This window comes from Anthonomus grandis, chromosome 11, assembly GCF_022605725.1.
Source record: "Anthonomus grandis grandis chromosome 11, icAntGran1.3, whole genome shotgun sequence".
NCBI classification, from domain to species: domain Eukaryota; kingdom Metazoa; phylum Arthropoda; class Insecta; order Coleoptera; family Curculionidae; genus Anthonomus; species Anthonomus grandis.
Genome location: NC_065556.1, coordinates 22257216 through 22277756, shown reverse-complemented (window position 1 = coordinate 22277756; position 20541 = coordinate 22257216). Strand labels below are relative to the sequence as shown.

The window sequence follows — 20541 nt, the reverse complement described above, 5'->3', positions numbered from 1 at the left end:
CATTTTGAATTTATTTATTAAGTTTGATGCGCTAAATATTTGGTCTGAAGATTTTTGAAAAATTAATGGAAAGTACACTAAAAACTCAATTATATTATAAGCTATAATAAAGTACTAATACTAAGTTTAAATCTAATATTGGAAACATTGCGTCATTTTATAGAGACGTATGTAGCATACGTTCCACTAAAAAATTCATATAAATTAAAACACAAATTACCTCATAGAACTAAGTACTTCATGTCTATTATAGTTGTGTAACCATTTCGTTCTTTCTCAATTTGATTTCGGTGATATAATTTATTCTGAAAATTCAAAAACTAGAGAACAGTTGTTGATTTTCTTATAATATAACTTTAAGATTACATGTAACTCAATTTTTAAAATAAGCTTTAGATATTACATATAAATAATCGTTAAAAATATCAGATAAATGATTATATTTTTAAAACTCTAAAAATCCGACAACTGAGGCCTTCATTTTCTGGATCTAGTCACTACCATAATACGAGAAATATTAAAACGACCTTTTTAGTACCTCAACACAGATCAAACCAAGGAAAAATGTACATTTATATATATATTATATTTCGATAATAATTGACTTTGATTTGACTTGATACTTTGATATAAATACAATTGATAAAAAAAGAAATATTCAATTTTTGGCAAGCGAGTTACCATAACCGTTAAGTGCCTCCACTTTATTTAAGCAAACCGAGGCAGAAGAGTGTTATAACTTACCTTTGTTAATGTTAAGAACGCCGTAACAGTTGTAGCGTTACATTTTGAATATTAATTTCGCCTGTTAAGTACACTTAGCATAATTGTTATAATTTTAAATTATCGCAGAGACATAACGATAAACAAGACGGTTTAAGGGCCGAGAGGATGGCTGAGACGGGCTTTATCTTGTTTAGATTATGATTATGGAGGGGTTTTTATTGTCGAAGTGTTTTAGAGCCGACTTAAGGGCGCGATAAAAGTATATGGAAATGATGGGGGCTGACGGTACACAGCTGATGTATTAGTAAATTACGCTTTTTGCATTTTAATCGTGTTATAAGGAAGCGTGGTTTGACATACAAATTACTTTAATAAACATTATTGGAATAGATAATAGTTTTATGCATTTATTTTATTTAGAAGTAACAAGAAATTGAATAGTGAATTGCTATTTTTTTTTGATAAAAAAAGTAATATTTTTAAGTTAATAAAACGTTACTTTTTCTCGAATTTTAAAACATTTCTAAAAATTTCAAGTGCCAAGTTCCAAGGGCTAAGTTTCTTTTATTTATTATCGTAATATGACATTTTACGTTTTTTTAATATCTTAAATGCAAATTTAATTAGGAATTGTATATACTAATTAAAAAAAATTATATTCGAGATTTTTTGTTACTTTTTCTAGCATTTTCTATACAAAATTAGCATATTAATGCATCTTTTTTTAAACCCATACAAAGTAGAGATTTCAACAAACAAAAAGCTCATTGACTTTTTTAAAAAAGTAAATATTTTAATATAATAATTTTTGTATTTTTTTGAAATTAACTTAAAATAAAATAAAAAAATTAATAATTTAAATCTAAAAACTACACTGTATTTGAGAAATGAAAATGGTTATTGGTTATTTAATTTTTTCAAATAAACTATAGAATTAATATATAAAGTATTAATACAATACAATAGTAATTATTTTATTAAATAATTTCCACCAAATCATTAAATTTTTTACCGAAATGATTTCTTCTTTTGATAATTTTTAATTAAAAAAAAAATTAATTAATTTTTAATAACTTTGTAACTTTACTTTTATTCATTGTTAATATTCAATATGTAAATTTTAATACTTCTAGATCTTTTAACTAAATTATTAAATAATAATTTTTTTTGTTATTTCCTGTTTTAATTATAGTTTTTAATATTTATTGCTTAAATCTTATAATTATTCTTTTATTCTCGGTTAATAATGAACCTTTTTTTTGCATCACTTTTATTTATAAACTATTCTTTCATTATTTGAAAAACAAAGTAATTATTCTTTAAATATTAATGAGGAATTTCTTGGTTAATTTAAATCTTTCAAACCTAACAGCCTCTAGTAGTTAAAATATAAATAACTTTTTATTCTGATAATTATTAATTAATTAATTTTTCATTCTTAGTTAATACAAAAAAAAATACTTATAATTAATATTTTTTTAAAATAATTCCTTATTAATTAAATCATTTTTCATTTAAAGTAAATGCATATTTAAATGAATTCATTTAATTTCCTTCCAAATTTATTGATTTTATTGCTTTTAATTTTGTTATAATTATTTATACTTTCATTCTCTTTCTGACCTCAGATGAAATTATACTTACCTAATACCTCATATACACTCACCCGTAATTTATTTTTCCTTTAATTTTTGTTATATTTTCTCCCTTTTCCATTGTGTTTTATCTTACTATTATTTTTTTGATTTAAAAATTTTCAAAAGTGGTCTAGCAGTATTTTCAATATAAATATATACAAAATATTTTCCTTTGATCTAAGAAACTGGAAAACAATTTAATTTCTTCCAGACAGTTCTGGAATTACTTAATTAAGGAAACTTCTAAATTGATTATTTACTTGATCCTGTTTCATTCAATTAAAGAACATTTTTAATTTATTAAAAATATTAATTGATTATTTATTTTCAGCCCTCTTTTTGATAATTATCAATAATTTATTAATTGTTAATAGTTCTTTTAATTTCTGGGATTTTGAGTTTTTTGCACTTTTGCTCTAAACGGTACTTATTTTGGAAAAAACTTTTTTATGAAAAAGAAGGTTCATTTCTTTTAACTTTACAGGTCTTTTAAATACAACCAAAATGTTTGAGAACGGTACAAAAATTATATTTCCTTTAATAGTATTTTAGTGGTGACATAATTATTAATGTGTAATTAAAATTTTCTGACTTACTATTAAATTCGAGCTTTTCAAATTTTCACGTCTTATTCACTTACGAGGTCCCTTTGTTTTATGAGAAAATGAAGCCTTCTCTATAATATCACAAATTTAGTTTAACAATTTTTTCGATAAAAGTCATAACAAGGGTAAATATATGGCCGCAAACAGCCAGTACCTCGGCATGTTTTTTTTTGAAAGGGTGTTGAATTTTTAATAAAAATTATCCGGTGTTATAAAAGTATATATTATAAAATAAGGTGTTAATTAAACGTAGCGTATATTCAGAAAATTTTTGGACTGTCGAATCGTGTATATTATTGGGGAAATTATGTATTTTCCAGGCAAGAAAATTCGGCAAACTTTTCAAACATCGACGTCTTCAAAAAACGCCATTTTTCCAAAAAATACAGGGTCCAACCGAGTGACTCAATATCCAATAGGCACATCATAAAAATAATTGCATTTATACTCAATATATCGTATTGGTTGGAACTGATTGAAGTGTTATATTTGAGGTTAATGCAATTTTTAAAATTTGATTTGATTTTGAATATGTGTTACCTTGAAAGATTAGTTCTGCAAATCTTTTTTACTACGTAACTCACTTAAAGCGACTATATATTACAGTAAACATTAAACTTCAAGAACTGATCGTTTTTTTCCTTCGTATATAAATCTTGGCCCTTCGACTTAGCAGATCTAACTAATTTTCATCTAATTTTTAATAGTCAACCCTTATGTATTTGGTATCTAAATAATTTGGAGATCCCTATACATAATGATAAAGAAATATTATTATATTATTTTCCACCATTGATTAAAACAGGGCATTTTCTTCGAGCATATATTTTAATTGGCATTACTTCCCAGAAACAGCAGCGGGTCCACTAATCTGGCCGATTCCTGGACCTGGCCCGAGAAGAATAGGAAAGGATTTGCGACGTTGGCCATTTGCACCGTCACAAATCACTTTTACTGCCCATAGAGAACCTTTTGCTAATGCCGCGCCTTGAATATCTCAGATTTAATTTCCACTCTTAAATATAAATACTATGAAGCGTCCCCGTTTTATTGCCCCCGTCTTTAATTAATTGCCTTTATATTCGCCCCGTCTCTGGAAATAAACACTGGCACCGCTGGGGATAATTTTCGGCGATATTTTAGTATTCAGTGCGATGGTCTGTAGGTGGACCAAATATAAATAAAAAAAAAATTATACGGCATACGGTTTTACTGTTATACATAACCGTAATTTAGTTGGTAATATTAGTTAGTATTTATAAGAAAAATATCAATTTTTGCGAGCTTTTTGTTGATTTATTATAAAATTATATAAAAAACGCATAAATGTGCCTATGCTTTTTATAAGCCTGACTTCTCTAAATGTTTGAGTGGCCCTTTATTCAGTACTGTACTTCCAATCTTATTACGATCACAGGATCTATTTCGACCACCTTGACCATGGTATTCTGACATCAAACCTTTATGGTCAATTTGGGATTTGATCTCTTTAAACTGCTCTTATCCCTTTTTATCTTACAAATCGCTCTCAATATGCTAAATATTTTGGACACAGTTCACATGATGATATTAGCTCCTTTCTAGATAATATTTTTAAGAATCTAGAAGTGAATAGGTTCTTTTATTGCGATAACAAGAAATTATACTGTAGATTTTCCAGTATTGAAGACTGAATTAAACCCTAGGCGGCCATTAATTCAATTAATAACTATTGTAAGAAAAACAATTAAGCTTTATGCCTCTAAATAAAGTGTGGTTTCCTTTACTTTAAAAAAGAACCGTATTACTTACCAGTATAAAGTTAAGAATTTTCTCCCTTTTGAAGTCAGAATAGTAGAATATATACGTATACTCTACAGCTTAATAAATAATAAATAAAGATAATATAAGCTTAATACCAAAATTTACTAAAAAAGCGTTGAATAAATATACATAATATATGACGTGGTGCTTGGGAAGTTATTACAATTTTTAAATGTATTTTTTCTACTATATTTTGGAGCTGCTGTGTTGAATGATGTTAATAAATTAATAAATAAGTATTCGTTAGTTATCGAATTCGTTGATTCCCGGCAACTTTTTAAATGTGTTTATAAACTTAACGTTATCAGTGAGGTTAGAATAAGCGCAATTACTGCTGGACGGTGCGTAATGTTTGCGTAATAATCAACTTACAAAATTACCTGAAAAATAAATAATAGTTTAAAAAAACTATAAGAACACGCTTTTATTGCTAATCGAACTAAAGAGTAAAAACAAATTTTTAATAAGAAAAACTTTTTAATACAGTAGTAGAATGTCGTACAATTAAAACTAATTACCTCAAAAGACAATCATAATTAATTACCTCAAATGAAAATCACAATGAAATTTAAGTCGTTAACAGAGTAATTCAAATCAGAGTAACAAGCGTTGCGTGCTCGATATATTAAATATGACAATTATTCTATTGGCAACTATCTATGAGAGGAGAGTTATGAAAATGAAGTAAAATGCACTAAATTACAGGGAGTGACTTAATCTAAATAGATTGACAATTTTTTTTTTTTTTTTTTTTAAGCGATTCAGTTGGTTTTGTTTTGAAATAAAAAGCACTGTATATTGGAAAATAAAGGACCTAGTGTAGACCCATCAACGACTGATTTACCCCTATCGGTAAAATAAGTTATTATAAGTTTCGGTAAATTGAGATCAGCAGAACTGCATCCAGAAGCCTACAAAATGTAAAATTGATTAAATAAGTTCGTGGTTTATCGTGCCAAATGTCTTACTGTAATCTAATAAGACAAGAGCTGTAAATTTTTTATTCGGGGGGAGAGGGGGGATAAATCATTTCATCTGTAATGTTTAACATAGTTGTAATACTACCAAAATCAGACCGAAAGCCTTATTGACAATCAGACAGAATGTTCTCAAATAATCAGATATTTGTAAGCTAGAAACATGGTTTCCTTTTGGAATAGATATAATACGTGAGATCTTCCAACAATTTGGATAATGAACCTAGTATACATGAATTATATTTATTAGGTAGTGCAGAATTACTGGACAACACAGATACCACATTTCAAGATTAATGGAATTTTTAAGTCTGCTATAGTGACAGTTTTAAAATAAAAGGGTGTAAAGTTAGTTTGATTTAAATCTTGTTGATCCCCCACACTACGTTCTGACAGTTCAAGAGTGGTTTAATGAACAGTTTCCAGGAAAGTGGATTGGCAGACGTGGTGCAATTGATTGGCCCGCATGGTCGGCAGACTTAACACCCCTAGATTTTTTTTTGGGGGGTATTTAAAAAGCAAAGTTTATAAAACCCCACCAGAAAATATTAATGATTTTAAGAATCGAATTACTCGCGAATATAAAAATATTAGCGGACAAAGGCTTGACAATATTCGTGAGGAATTTCAAAACAGACTTTAATATTGTCTGGTGAATAGTGGAGCACATTTTGAGCACTGTTGAATAGGAACCCCAATGTGTCACAGAATGGGGGTTCTCATTTGACATATCAAAGTGAGGTAATTGATAGAACTTTATCAAATATAAAGTTAAACGGGCCCCTGTATATTTGATGAAAAATAAAGAAAAACACAAAGTCACGGTCTCACAACATGTAATAAAACGGGCAACGGGCTACACGTGTTTCGCTCTAGTTAGAGCATCATCAGGCCTAAAATAAAAATAAAAATTTAATTTATAATAATTTTAATTTAAATTAAGTTTTTTTTTTTAAGACTAGTAGTTTGTTTTGAATTGAGAGCACTGTAGTATATTAAAAAGCAAAGGAACCTAGTGCAGATCTTCGCGGAATACCACAGATTTTCCCATCAATATCTGTTTTACCCCTGGATTTACCCCTGGAAGTTTCAGTAAATTGGCATCTATTGAAAAGATACATTTTCAGAAGCAAAACTGCATCTTACAGAAGCTTACAAAATGCAAAATTAATCAAAGAAGTTCGTAGTTATCGTATCAAATGCCTTACAATCGTCCTCAAATAATCAGATATTTATATGCTAGAAACATGGTTTCCTTTTAGAATAGACACAATACGTGAGATCTTCCAACAACTTGGATAATGGATAGAGCAGAAATACTGGACAATACAGATACAACATTTCAAGATTATTGGAATCCAGACTAGTTGATTTTGCCTCAAAAATAACTTTTTTCAAATCTGCTATAGTGACAGTTTAAAATAAAAGAGTGTAAAGTTAGTTTGATTTAAATGAAAAGAGAGATAAAAAAATTCAAAAAAAACTACCATTTAAAAAGTTTGATTTAAAAAAACTCTACAAAGCCTTTGATGCTGTGTATAAGTGATTAAAAATTAAGAATAATATAAATTGTAGTTAATTTTCTGTAACCTGAGAGAGTAAATTATTTAATAAATTAAATTATTTCTTTTAAGGTAATTATTTTATGCAATAAAAACGTTTTTCATCAACACTACCCTTACACCCCCCCACCCACCCCAAACAGCTTACCAGTGAAAAATTACTCTGCAAGATCCCTGTTTTTAAAAATAGTACGCATGGACTAGAGAAGCTTTTGTTTTATGGTATTTATTATATCTGTTTCATACCATACATTTTTTAATTTTAATAGGTTGATAACCTCCTTAAAATACACCTATAGAAACATTTTGAAACTCTGTATAATAAAAATTTAAAAAAACTATACTACTCTAAAGTTTCTCTTGAAGAAATGACTAAAATCAATTCTCAAAAAGTCAAGATAATAGAATTCTTAGTGCAGGAGTCCCTGTAACAAATAAAATAATTTGGCTTTTATTTCTACACCTATAATTTAATTGTTAAATATAGATTTATTTAACAATTTTTTAGTAAATTTTTGGTTATGGTATATTTATCAACTGTATATGGTCAAGGTATATTTATTAACTGTAGAATATACGCATATCATATACGATTCATGTTTATAAAAAAAAGATAATTTTGACATTTAAAAAAATTGACACGGGATTTACATATCTAGTTTTTAAACTTGATTACTACATCTCAAATATTTGATTAAATTCTTCTAAAATCTTCTGTTCTTGATTCACTTGTTGATCTGCCGTTACATTATTTGACCTTGAATAATAATAAACAGTTTTTGTTTACCAGCATACAATAAAAAACATATATATCACAATAATACTAAAATGATATCTGGTAAATAAAGAAGTATTGGTAGGCAACTAAGTGCCAATTCTTCCCCAATATCCTATTAAACGAGAAAAAAAAATCGAGACAAAATAGAATAACTATTATAAGTAGCACGCCAAAATAATACATATATATATAGGTTTAAAACGTTGTTACTTAAAGACAAAAGCAAAATAAATTTATATAGCTCGAGAACAGAACAAAACAAAGATAAAAACATAAACAATTAAAATAGTTTCATTCGCGACCATTTCTCAGAATGAAATAAAATAAAACTAAAAAAAAGAATAATAATAAAAATTGTACTTAATAAACTTAAAATATTAATACCATGTAGATCATACTCGCTGAGTCTGACTTGAAAACAATATATTCCACGTGCTTTTCCTATACCAATCAAAGGAAAACGAATAGTCGATAACATTATCCATAGTCACAGCCACATTGTAAGCAAATGACCTTTTAAATAATTCTTTCCTATGTCTTGGTATAGTTATGGTATTTCTATGTCTTAAATTTAAATTGTGAATGTCGGTTCGAAATGTTCGAGTCTATCAAGAAGATACTCTGGAATTTTCTTCTTTAGGATTTTATAGAAGAAGCATTTTTTTGTAGAATAAACCTGTTCTGCATATTTAGCCTCCTAATTTCTGTAAGCTGATGTGAAATCGGGTTTGGACAAAAAATTTTAAAGATTAACCTAAGGCAGCTATTCTGAACCTTTTGTACTCTGTTTCGATCAGCATAATCTAAACATGGGCTAAAGATAGGTCTAGAAAAATTAAAATGAGATAAGACTAGAGACTCGCAAAGCATGGTTTTTATTTAAGCAATGTCTTTGTCCATAAATCATTTTTAATGATCCATAGGCTTTATTTAATAATATTAAATTTCAGCTTTTTATCTAATAAAATACCTAAAGTTTTGCCACTTGTCTTAGAAGGAATCGTATTGCCAGCAATATATATACTATGGTTACTATATGGAAGATACTCCTCACCAAAGATCAAAAAAGGTGACTTCATAGGATTAATTTTTAGAGCATGCTCCTTAGATTTTAAATAAATATTTTGTAAATCTGAATACAGATTTTTAAGTATAGAAACTAAGGTCAAATGCTTTATATATTTTTCTCTATTACAATATCGCATGTTTACGGTTATTTGTCAATGTTTCAACAAAACCGGAACTGAATAAACGCATTATGAGACAGTCCATTAAGCTTGTTCCTTTAAAGCCGTTAACCGAGTTAAAATAATCTAATGCTCCTCTCTCTCTCGGAACCTCCCAATTATTCTCCTCGTAGCTAATTGCCACTCACTCGGACACATCTCGGACAGATCTTTTCCCCGAGGTCCGGTAACGCGGCATCGCTCTCTCTGTTGTTGTCTCCACAAAGGAGCCGTCAGGAGGAGTCCTTTGTGCGTTCTGTCAACGGAAGGACGACCGTCGCCGTATTGTCTTTAACAGGATATAACACTATTAATTAATTAGAGCCTTTAAAACAATTTCAACCTGACACGAACACTACTTGTCATTTTACTGGACATAGAAAATGGATTTTGCATAACGCTGTAGTCGGATAGTGGTGCTTTGCCTTTGGTTTTCTTTAATAATTATATTGAAGGGGTGCATTAAGATCCATTCAGGTCATAGAGAAATGAATATTAAAAGAGTGTTCGAAAGGAAGCCTAACCTGATCATCAAGTTCTAAAACTTAACCTAAAAAATTTAGATCGGTTAGACCGCATCGAGGGCCAACTTCTGTCATAATTGTCATTAGATTATCGATTTTCTTTCGTCCCTTCCCACCACCCACCTTCGCATCATCGTTCGTCGCCATTGCTTATTCCTTTTTATTTTGACGCCCATTGGGTGTGTTCTTTTGATTTTTTCTCAACAAAAAATAGTTAAAAATGTAGTCATTAAAGTGTAATTTCATCATATAGAAGCTTTTTTGTTGTTTTATTGTGTGGTTTCAGTTCCCTAGGATGGGGAAGTGCAATTTTTTTTATCAAATAGTTTTCACCATGTTGTAGGTCACCTAAAATTGTTGTTTACCATTTTAAATCTGCCCTAATAATGTTATCAACAGGAAAATTCATTTTTAAATGCAAGGCACCTACTTGTTCTTATACATACTATTGGCCTATTGAGAATTCATACAAAATTAAAATTTTCTTTAAATTTCCTGAAAGTGACATTATTAGGAGGTCCGAATGGTTTAAAATACTTGGTTTAAGCCCAACATCAACAAGGTGTTATTTATGTCAAGACCATTTTGATGTTATTTCATTTACTAGAACTATACATACTCATTTAAGAAAATGTGCTCTCCCAATTGCTGGCCCAAGTATTATTCAAAATGCCCCAGTACTGGTTGAGGCACAAGTACCTTGGGAAGATACATTGACTTTATTACCTGCTGTCATAATCCAGCAATCTCAATATAATGTTCAGAATGAACATAATTATGCTCGGCCACTTTTTCTAAGTCTGACGAAAGGTATCATCGGTGTTTTGCTGCTAAAAAGTACCAAAAGCGTAATAAGTGAAACAACTTCCATTCTACCAGGTCACTCAAGGAGGTACCTCACCTCGATAAGATGGGAGTAAGATCCAGGGATTCTCCTTGAATATTTAAGAAAAAGGACCGATGACATCTAGAATTTAGGGTATACATCAGTGTACACATCAGTGTCAACTAATTTTAATATCATACTCTCCATAAAGAATATTTTAATTACAGGGTTAGTTTTTATATATTACCACTCCCCTAACATTTTTGGGTACCCCCTGTACAAAAAAGTAGGTAGTAAACGTAAAATTTTTAGGGCATATTTTGAGAAATATAGTTCTTATGTCTATAAATAATTAATTTAAAAATTTGATAAATTGTAATTTTTGTATCATATCCTCAAAATGTAGAAAAAGCAAAATACATACCATGGACAGTGTTGTGCTAAAGCAGCACAAAAACAAATTGTATCAGGATTCCTTTTAAGACAATAAATTATAAACTTACTTTACAATTGATTTTAATTCTACTACTACCCTTGTTAATTTGTTGATAACATTGAATTAATATGAAACTTAATTTTCAAAATAGGACTTAATATATTATACCTAAATCTCTAAAATATTGTCTTACCTAATTGACCCATTAAATCTTTTTTTGATAGCGTATTGGGCTGTAAAATCTCTTTCACGTTCTCTAAAAATCAATGAAAAAGTGCATTATTAACAATTTATTTTTTTTAAGGGCCTAAATGCATTAACATAACAGCTTAAAAGCAAATTTGATGAATTTAATGTCAAAAACACTAACGAATTCAATTAAAAAATGTAAAAAATAAACTTAAATTACATACATTATCACTCTTAGCCTCTTCAAAAATTAAATTAATACACTTGCACTATTTCATAATTTTTTAAAGTTTGTGATCGAGATTCATAGCCTTTACGCTGTTTGTTAAAAATTGATTTAATGGGTCAATAATTTTAAATTTCGCGCCAATTTTAAATTTCATTTCTATGACGGATCGGTATTACAGCAGACTATTTTACCGACTGTGACAAATGTCAATTATTTTAGTTCGGTTAGACCGCATCCGTGATGCTGCAATCGAGTTTAGGGTAAAGATGGTGCCTACTTGTTACTATGGGATTGAACCCTCTTATACTTTTAATTACTCCATGATTTAGGTTACTACTTCCTGTAAGGACCATACATACATCAATTAAAGCACACTAACTACCCAGTTATTATAATTATAGCTAGCAACATTCTGTCCTCTCGATGGTATATTTTAACTGGGGCGTAACGGTAGCAAATTATTGTTTAGGAATTATTTATATCGCACTGTTAATGTCCATTACTAACAAACCGTGTAGAACATTACTATAGTCCTGCCACACTTTATTTACACGTGATATTTATGAATATGGATGTATGAGTGCGGTCGTTTATTTTACGGATATTAACGAAAAAATGAAAGGTGTCCAAAGATATTCAGTTTTTTTGATAAACATTTTTTAAACTAGTTCTTATTTATGCATAATCAAACCGGACACGATGCGCATTATTTTAGAAGACTTGTATTACTTATGATTCTTTACATTATTAGATTATTTTGTTAAAACGGAATAAATAGCTGAATGAGTAAACTGAGACTAATCTATTTTTTGTAAATTGTGTAATCTGTAATAATTCTTATATAATTAATTAAACTGAAAACTCAAAAATTTCAAAAAAAAATTAGATTTTTTTTTAAATTAATTTTGAATACTAAAACTAATGATCAATTGCTTGTATTTCTTGGTTTAAAAAATATTTTTAATTTAGTAAAGGTATATTTTTCTAGAAATCAAGATAAAAAATAATGTCAAAAAATAAGAAAAATTAAGTTAGATAAAAATTTAAATTTTGTATTAATTTTTACTGCAAAAAATCATATGTGCGGAGGAAATGGCCAGTAAAAAATACTTGAAATAATAAAAATATAAAATGAACACAATATGGAGGAAAAATGGAAATATGTATGGAAAAACGATATCCAAAATTTCACTATTTCGTTTCATAGAATGGGATGGTAACCAAAGATTTATCACAAGCTTAGCTTCTAACATAAACAATTCCTTGCTAATAAATATAAGAAATATCGCTAAACATGATACAATCAGCAAACAATATAAGCCAAATATTTACAACTACAAAACATATCTTAAACTAATATAGTTTTTATATTTTGTCATATTAAATAATGTTCCATTAACACTATAGTATCTTTTTATTTTAGTACATGCGAATTGTAAATAAAATTATTTTAGTCCAGATTGCTTGTAATCTAGCTACAAAAGTTTGTTTAAAAAGCTCAAATTGTAATGTATTATTTAATTTGATTATTGTATTTTACACCTAATATTGTAAATTATCTAAATAAAGTATGCTATCAGACAATTCAAATTTTCAAATCAGATTAATTATTTTTTTCTTAAATTAGTTAAATTAAACATCAATACAAATTACATGAAATAAATTACAAGGATCTAGGAATATGCTCTTAGGCACCGGGTATATGTTAAAATCTGAATGTGCCTGTTAACAATTTTTTTTTATGTTACAAGCAATTTATTAATAAATTCATATATTATAATGCTAATTTCTTTACTACATATTCAGTTTACTAACCTTCATTTATATGTATAATTATTAAGATCATGTATAATTGAAACCCAATAAGCATGATTAAAAAAAATTAAAATCTTTTTCTTAAGTACATTATTAAATAAATTTTTATTAAAAAAGTTTAAGGTAAATTAATTGAATATAGATTAGGGTTTCTTAAAAAAACCTACCTATACCTGCTCGAGCAACGGCTACTGCATTGACGAGCCCTTCGATGACATAGGTCCAGTTCAATAAATTACACAGTTGTGATTTACGATTACATAAGGGTTTATTGTACCTTTTGGTTAGTAATAATTAACAGGTATAGACTAATGAACGATTTACAATGTTGAAGTTAGTTATTTACCAGGGTTTACAATATTAGTTGACGTTACCAGCCTTCCAGAATCACAAGATCAATAGCAGGAACTTAGCAGGAACCAGGAACGGCATTAGCACTAACGTCACCTTGGTTTGTGCAGCTATTGACAACCACTGTTGCACTCACAACGTTGCACTCACTTTCAGTTCAGTTTTCCACCTTTACGCACACTTATTCACTATAGACCTTTTTACATAACTTAAACTACTTTATCGTAACAATTAGGTATACATATATGAACTTTAGACAAATACTTAAACGGAAGAGAGTGAGAGAGAGAGGAATTGCTTGCGCCAACTTGCTCTTGACTAACTTATTTTCTCGGTACTTTAAGCTTTGTGAATTCCTTCTTCACTGGTGAGAGAAACCTTGTGTTTCGAGGGCGCGAGAGTAGGTACTTCTTTTTGCGGTGACTGAGTGAATACTGATTTTTTCTCGTGGGACTCGGGGTGAAATGTTGGGTAAAAATGTGGGATGCACGTGTGTCATGGGGCCAACACTTAAGTGAACTTGAGGAGAAAAATGGATTTTTAAGTGCACTTAAGCTAAACTGGTAACAAAGGCATTTCTTAAAAAGTAGGTAAAAACACATGTTGGGATTTGGGAGAAAGTTCAGGCAAAAATTATTTACTTGAGAAAAAAGGTATTATTCGTTTGACAACCATAAACTTCGATTCCATAAAATCATAAAATAAAATAAATTGTTAAAATTAACTTTTAACATACTCCCCCCTTTTGAAGGCTTTGCCTTCAACAAACATTATACATTATAACTTATAGACAAAACTTATCAAGAAATACTATGGTTAAACTAAGTTACTATCAGATTTGGGCAACGGGCATAATTTGGTTATATTTCTAGTAAATATTCCATTTTTAGTCCTAATTTTTACCAAGCGTATTTTACCATCTTTATTAGGTAAAGTGTCTACTACTCTGGCCAACGGCCAATCAAGAGGTTTGGTGTTCTCATCTTTAAGAAGAACAAGGTCATTTGTTTCAATATTGGGGACTGGGGACATCCATTTAGGCCTATTCTGAAGATTGTTGAGATACTCTTTGGTCCATCTAGTCCAAAAGAATTGTTGAATCTGACTTAACCTTTGCCAACGATCTAAGCGGTTTTCAGGAATTGACGAGACATTGGGCTCAGGGTACGAAACGAGAGGACTTCCAACTAAAAAATGTCCAGGGGTAAGACAAGTTAAGTCCAGTGGATCAGCTGATAGGGGAAGAAGTGGCCTGGAGTTTAAAATAGCCTCAATTTGTGCTAAAATAGTGGAAAAATCTTCAAAGGTTAAATTCTGGTTTCCAATTAATCTTCGTAAGTGATGTTTAGTACTTTTTATAGCTGCCTCCCAAAGACCACCCCAGTGAGGAGAGAAAGGAGGTATAAATTGCCACTGTATTTCATGGCATGAGAAAAATGCAGTCAATTGCTCTTGTGTCTGTTGTGACTTAAGCGTGTCATAAACTTCTTTAATTTGATTGCTGGCACCGGAGAAATTTGTACCATTGTCACTAAAAATTGTTGCCGGGCATCCACGTCTTGAAATAAAACGTTTAAAGCATGCTAAAAATGCTTGTGAAGAGAGACTTGATACTAGCTCCAAATGAACAGCTTTAGTGACCATGCATACAAATAAAGCGATATACGCCTTTTCAATTTTGGCGCGTCGAAGAGATGACGATTTAATAATAAATGGTCCTCCAAAATCGACACCTGTTGTTAAAAACGGTCTAGAAGGGACAACTCTGGATTTAGGGAGATCTGCCATAATTTGTTCTCCTGTTTTAAGCTTAAATTTATAGCATTGTAAACAGTTTATAGAGATCTTTTTTATTTCTCTTAATCCATTTAGCGGCCAGTATTTAAGACGAATATTTGACAATATCGTTTGAGGACCAGCATGTCCTAACCTAATGTGTTCTTTTTTTAGCAAGAGTCCAACAACATGGTTTTTTGAGGGCAATAAAATTGGAAATTTTTGATCAAATGATATGGGTGCTTGGGATAATCTGCCTCCAACCCTTATGAGATTGGAGGTATCGATAAAGGGGTTTAACCTAAGGACTTGCTTGTTTGAAATTTTTCTTTCTTCTGACTTTAGTTCACTGATTTCCTTTGAAAACGTTTGGTGTTGAACTTGCTTTACTATAAAAATTTCTGCAGCCTTTAATTCAGTTACAGCTAAAGCACCATAAAATTTTTTACCATTACCTTTACAATTATTTACAAATCTATGTATAAATGCAATAGTTCGTTGCAATCGCGAGAAGTTAGAAAACCGATTAAAAAGTGTTATCCAGAAATCTTCGGAGTTAACAAGCAAGACCGTTTTTGCTTTTCTTGCTTCTTCTTCAGTGGAGCAAGGTCCCTTTTCATACATTTTTAAATTTAAATTCGGGTCCAGTAAGAACTTTGGGCCGTTCCACCAAAGCGTAGAGGTGAGAATCTGGTCTGCGGTAAATCCGCGAGAAAGATGATCAGCTGGATTATCCGCAGTTGGAATATGACGCCATTTGCAGTCTTGGGATAAAACCTGAATTTGAGAAATGCGGTTTGCTACAAACACATTGAAACGAGAAGGGTGGGCATTTAACCAAGCAAGTACAATCTCAGAGTCAGTCCAAAGATTAATGTTGTCAACTGAAAATCTTTCTTTTAATATGGAACACACACGAGTGACTAAATTGGAAAGTAAAAGTGCTCCACAGAGTTCCATGCGGGGAATTGTAATTTCTCTTATCGGGGCTACTCTACTTTTGGCAGTAATAAGTTGACAAGAGACATTTTTGTTAGGATAAAGGGCTCTTATATACACACACGCACCATATGCCTTCCTGCTGGCATCTGAAAATCCATGAATTTGAAGTGAACTGGGATTATTATTAGCTAGGAAAAAACGTGGAATTTTTAAACACATTAGTTGGGGAAGATCTTTAATAAAGGTGGTCCATTGGGTTAAAATGGGTTCTTTCAGGGGTTCATCCCAATTAATTTTTTCTTTCCAAATGTTTTGCATAATTAATTTAGCATTTACAACAATGGGAGCTATGAATCCTAAGGGGTCGTACATTTGCGCAATTTTAGATAAAACTATACGTTTAGTAATTATGCTTTCGGACCTAGTGTCAGGTAAAGAGATAAAAAACTCATCTGAGTCGGGATTCCAGCCTACACCAAGGACTTTATTTGAAATTCCCTCGGTTTCTATGGTGAAACTTTCTTGGGACCCATTATCACAAGTTTTAGACAAAAATAAATTGCTATTTGAACACCATTTATGTAAGTGAAAATTTCCAATATTGCAAAGTTCCAACAGCTGCCTATGTAATTCTACCAAATTTTCATAGGTATCTTGCCCACAGAGAACATCGTCCACGTAACATTGAGATAAAATAGCTTGAGACGCAAGAGGATAATCGTCTTTATGAATAATGGCAAGTTCATTCAGGGTGCGTGTAGCCAAATAGGGGGCACAGTTCGTGCCATAAGTGACGGTGAGTAATTCAATGCATTGCATTGGCTGAGAGGGATGGTCGCGCCATAAAATATTTTGCAGGTAAGTTTGATTTGGGTTAACGCGCACCTGTCTATACATTTTTTCGATATCAGAAGTGAGAGCGAATTTAAAACTTCGAAACCTAAGTAAAATATCAAACAGTTCAGGTTGAACTGTATATCCTTTATGCATTACGTCATTGAGTGATAGCCCAGAAGACGTTTTCATAGATCCGTCAAACACTACACGAAGTTTAGTGCTTGTACTGTCCTCACGAATTACACAGTGGTGAGGCAGAAAGTATCGATTGTTGTGATTTTCAGTTTTAAGGGAAAGGGGAATAATTCGTGCATGATTGAGTGAGATATATTCACCGATAAATTTTTTGTATTCAAGAAAAAGGTCAGGAGATTTTTGAAAACGCTTTTCTAAGTGGTGAAACCTTTTCTTGGCTAATGAATATGACTCTCCTAGCGGATGTGACTCTTGGGGCCTTTTAAGGGGTAAGTCGACTTGAAAATGACCATCTTTAAATACCGTGGTATTTTGAAAATTCTGTTCAACCATAGAATCTTCAGGGGATAGGGGTTTTTCGTGAGTGGGCGAGACATCTTCTAGTAACCAAAATTTCTCAATTAATGAGTCCAGTGAGCAATCTGAATTTAATGATTGCACTAAAAAGCAATTCTTAGAATTTGCCAAAGGGGTTTTGTGAACGAGAGCTTGGGAGGGGATTAATCCTGAAAGAATGTGGCCAAAGTAGGTACCTACCAACGTTAAGGAGTCGTTGTTAACCTTGGTGTATTCGCCTGAAAGAATGTGGTAGTATACATCTGCTCCCAACAATAAATCTATTGTAGAAGGCGTATCAAAGTAGGGGTCTGCAAGCGGTGTATTATTGGGAAGGTTCAACATAAATTTGTTGACTTTAAAGTGAGGGGATTTTTCTGTGATTTTGTCTAATACACAGCAGTTAACATTCAGGAAGTAATCGTGATTGTGACAGGAATGAATTCTCAGGGAAATTGCGTGATTAGAGTGCTTAATTTTGCCGCCAATACCAGAGATTTGTATTGGCTGCGTCTTAGGAGAGAGATCAAGTCTTTGAACCAGCGATTGGGTTACTATTGATATAGTACTCCCGGGATCTAATATTGCCTTTGCAATAATAAAATGACCATTCTTGTCGGGTATTTGAATCAATGAAGTACCTAATAAAACTTCATTATCTTCAGTGGCGAAAACTGACAAAGTCACAGGTTTATTAGCGTGAGGGCGATTCGAGTTCATTTCATTGCTTGTGCTTGGGATTTGTGGTTCTTGAGTCTGAGAGGAGCTTTGGCTTGAACCTTGATTCCGAGAATGGGAGCTATTTATGAGAAGCGAATTTCTGTTAAAATTTTGAGATCGTTCATTTTGGGTTTGAGGATTTGGCCTCCAATGTGAATTTCTGCTTTGCAAGGGCTGTGCTGCATCATCCATTGGATGCAAAAGAGAATGGTGTTTCATATGACAAATCTGGCACCTCTGAGATGTACAGTTTTTTACTTGATGCCTTGAACCGAGACAATTAAAACATAGATTCTTATGATTAACAAAATCCTGTTTCTGTTTTAAACTAAGATCTTTAAATTTAAAACAAGTATAAATTTTGTGATCAGGGTGCTCACAAAAGGGACACTTTTGTCCTGCAACAAAATGTGAGCGAGAGTTTTGAGGAGACTTTTGAGGTATGACTTGGTTGCCTTGGCGTTGCCCACCATGAGCATAGTGTGAAATTTTTTTAACAAAGGGAGTGTTGTGTTGAGAAGAACGTCCATGGGAATAATTTCTAGTTGAAGGGCTTTCAGAGAGATCTTCTAACACCGAACAACGCTTTTCTAAAAAGCTTAGAAATTCTTCAAGCTTAGGGACCACATGTGAGGAAGAGCGCATTTGAGAACCTCTCTCGGATATATATGCCTTTCTTGTGCCAAAGTCTAATTTTTGAGAAAAAATATAAATTAAAATTAAATCCCAGTGGTCTACTGGAATGTTTTGATTTTTCAGTGAATCAAAGTTCTGTTTTATGCAAACTATAAATTCCCTAAGTGTGTGTGAGGATACCTTATTTAGGATAGGAATGTCAACTAAATTTTTAATATGGGCAAAAATAATTGATAATTGATTATCATATCTTTGTCTAAGGGTATTTAGGGCAATTTGGAGGTTGTCAGTGGTCAATTGTAAATTATCGACCAAATTTAGGGGTTCATCTCTTAAATAAGATTTTAAATAAATTAATCTTTGAATATCAGAGAGAGATTGATTATCTAGAATAAGGGTAGAGAAAAGTTGAAAAAAGGCATTCCATTTAGTGATGTCTCCGTTAAATGGAGGTATGCTAATTTGGGGCAAACTAACATTTGGGGAATGAGAGTGTTGGGGAACTATATGTCTTACTTGAGTTGGCGCTTGCGGGGAAAGTTCTAAAATTTTACGTTGCATTTTAGCAACACACGTTAAGTATTTGTCTTCTACATCATCCTTGTCTACTTTACTTATATCTAAAACTACAATTTGTTTTTCTACCTCTTCAAAATCTTTAAAAGCGTGGGTTAACATACTTTCACGTACCTGAATTTCTAAAAAGTCATGTATACTATCATTATTTTCTAAAAACCAATTAACAATTCGTGTTACTTTAGCCTTTAAATACCCGCGATTTTTAACCAACGCTTCTACTGATATTTCTATTCCTTCAGCCATTTAATTTTTTTGTTTTAGGCTTACAGAATAAACACAAAAAATGACGAGACAACCAGATGCTTATTTTTTGGGAATAGATTTTCTTTAAATTTAAACAATAATTGTTAAGAGAAAATAAACTAATTACCAAGAAACAATTTAAAAGAAAAAGTAAAAAGTGAGTTGCTACTTATTTCCAAATAACAATTATAACAAGTAAAAATAACAAAATAACAAGGGACAAATAACTAAAAGGTTTGTTAGTAAGTAATTAACTAAAATACTGTTTACTCGAAGGACCACCGACACATATGTCGGAACCAATTATATACTTTTTACACAAGAAGTATGTTTTGTTTTTGCTTAGATGAATCGTAAAATCACAACTTGGGAAGATCCGGCTCGAAGGACCATGAATATAGATTAGGGTTTCTTAAAAAAACCTACCTATACCTGCTCGAGCAACGGCTACTGCATTGACGAGCCCTTCGATGACATAGGTCCAGTTCAATAAATTACACAGTTGTGATTTACGATTACATAAGGGTTTATTGTACCTTTTGGTTAGTAATAATTAACAGGTATAGACTAATGAACGATTTACAATGTTGAAG

At 31.1% G+C, this 20541-nt stretch overlaps 1 protein-coding gene across 1 annotated transcript; it reads right to left on the bottom strand.

Annotated features, from left to right (window-relative positions):
* Positions 1-9401: 9401 nt before the first annotated feature.
* LOC126742488 (uncharacterized) lies at positions 9402-19948 on the bottom strand. Its single transcript, XM_050449129.1, has 4 exons — positions 15601-19948; positions 14588-15483; positions 9658-9749; positions 9402-9603 (listed from the first exon to the last, which is right to left on the bottom strand). Exons 1-4 carry the CDS (start codon positions 19946-19948, stop codon positions 9402-9404), a joined length of 5538 nt encoding a protein of 1845 aa, XP_050305086.1.
* Between the last annotated feature and the right edge of the window lie 593 nt (positions 19949-20541).

Excerpts from the sequence above, each read along its gene's own strand:
- LOC126742488 (XM_050449129.1), bottom strand. The coding sequence starts at position 19,948 with ATGGCTGAAGGAATAGAAATATCAGTAGAAGCGTTGGTTAAAAATCGC. Across the intron at positions 9,750-14,587 it reads AAGATGGTAAAATACGCTTG|AAAACCAAAGGCAAAGCACC; the intron begins GTAAAAATTAGG and ends TAATTATTAAAG. Across the intron at positions 9,604-9,657 it reads ACAAGTAGTGTTCGTGTCAG|ACAATACGGCGACGGTCGTC; the intron begins GTTGAAATTGTT and ends ATCCTGTTAAAG.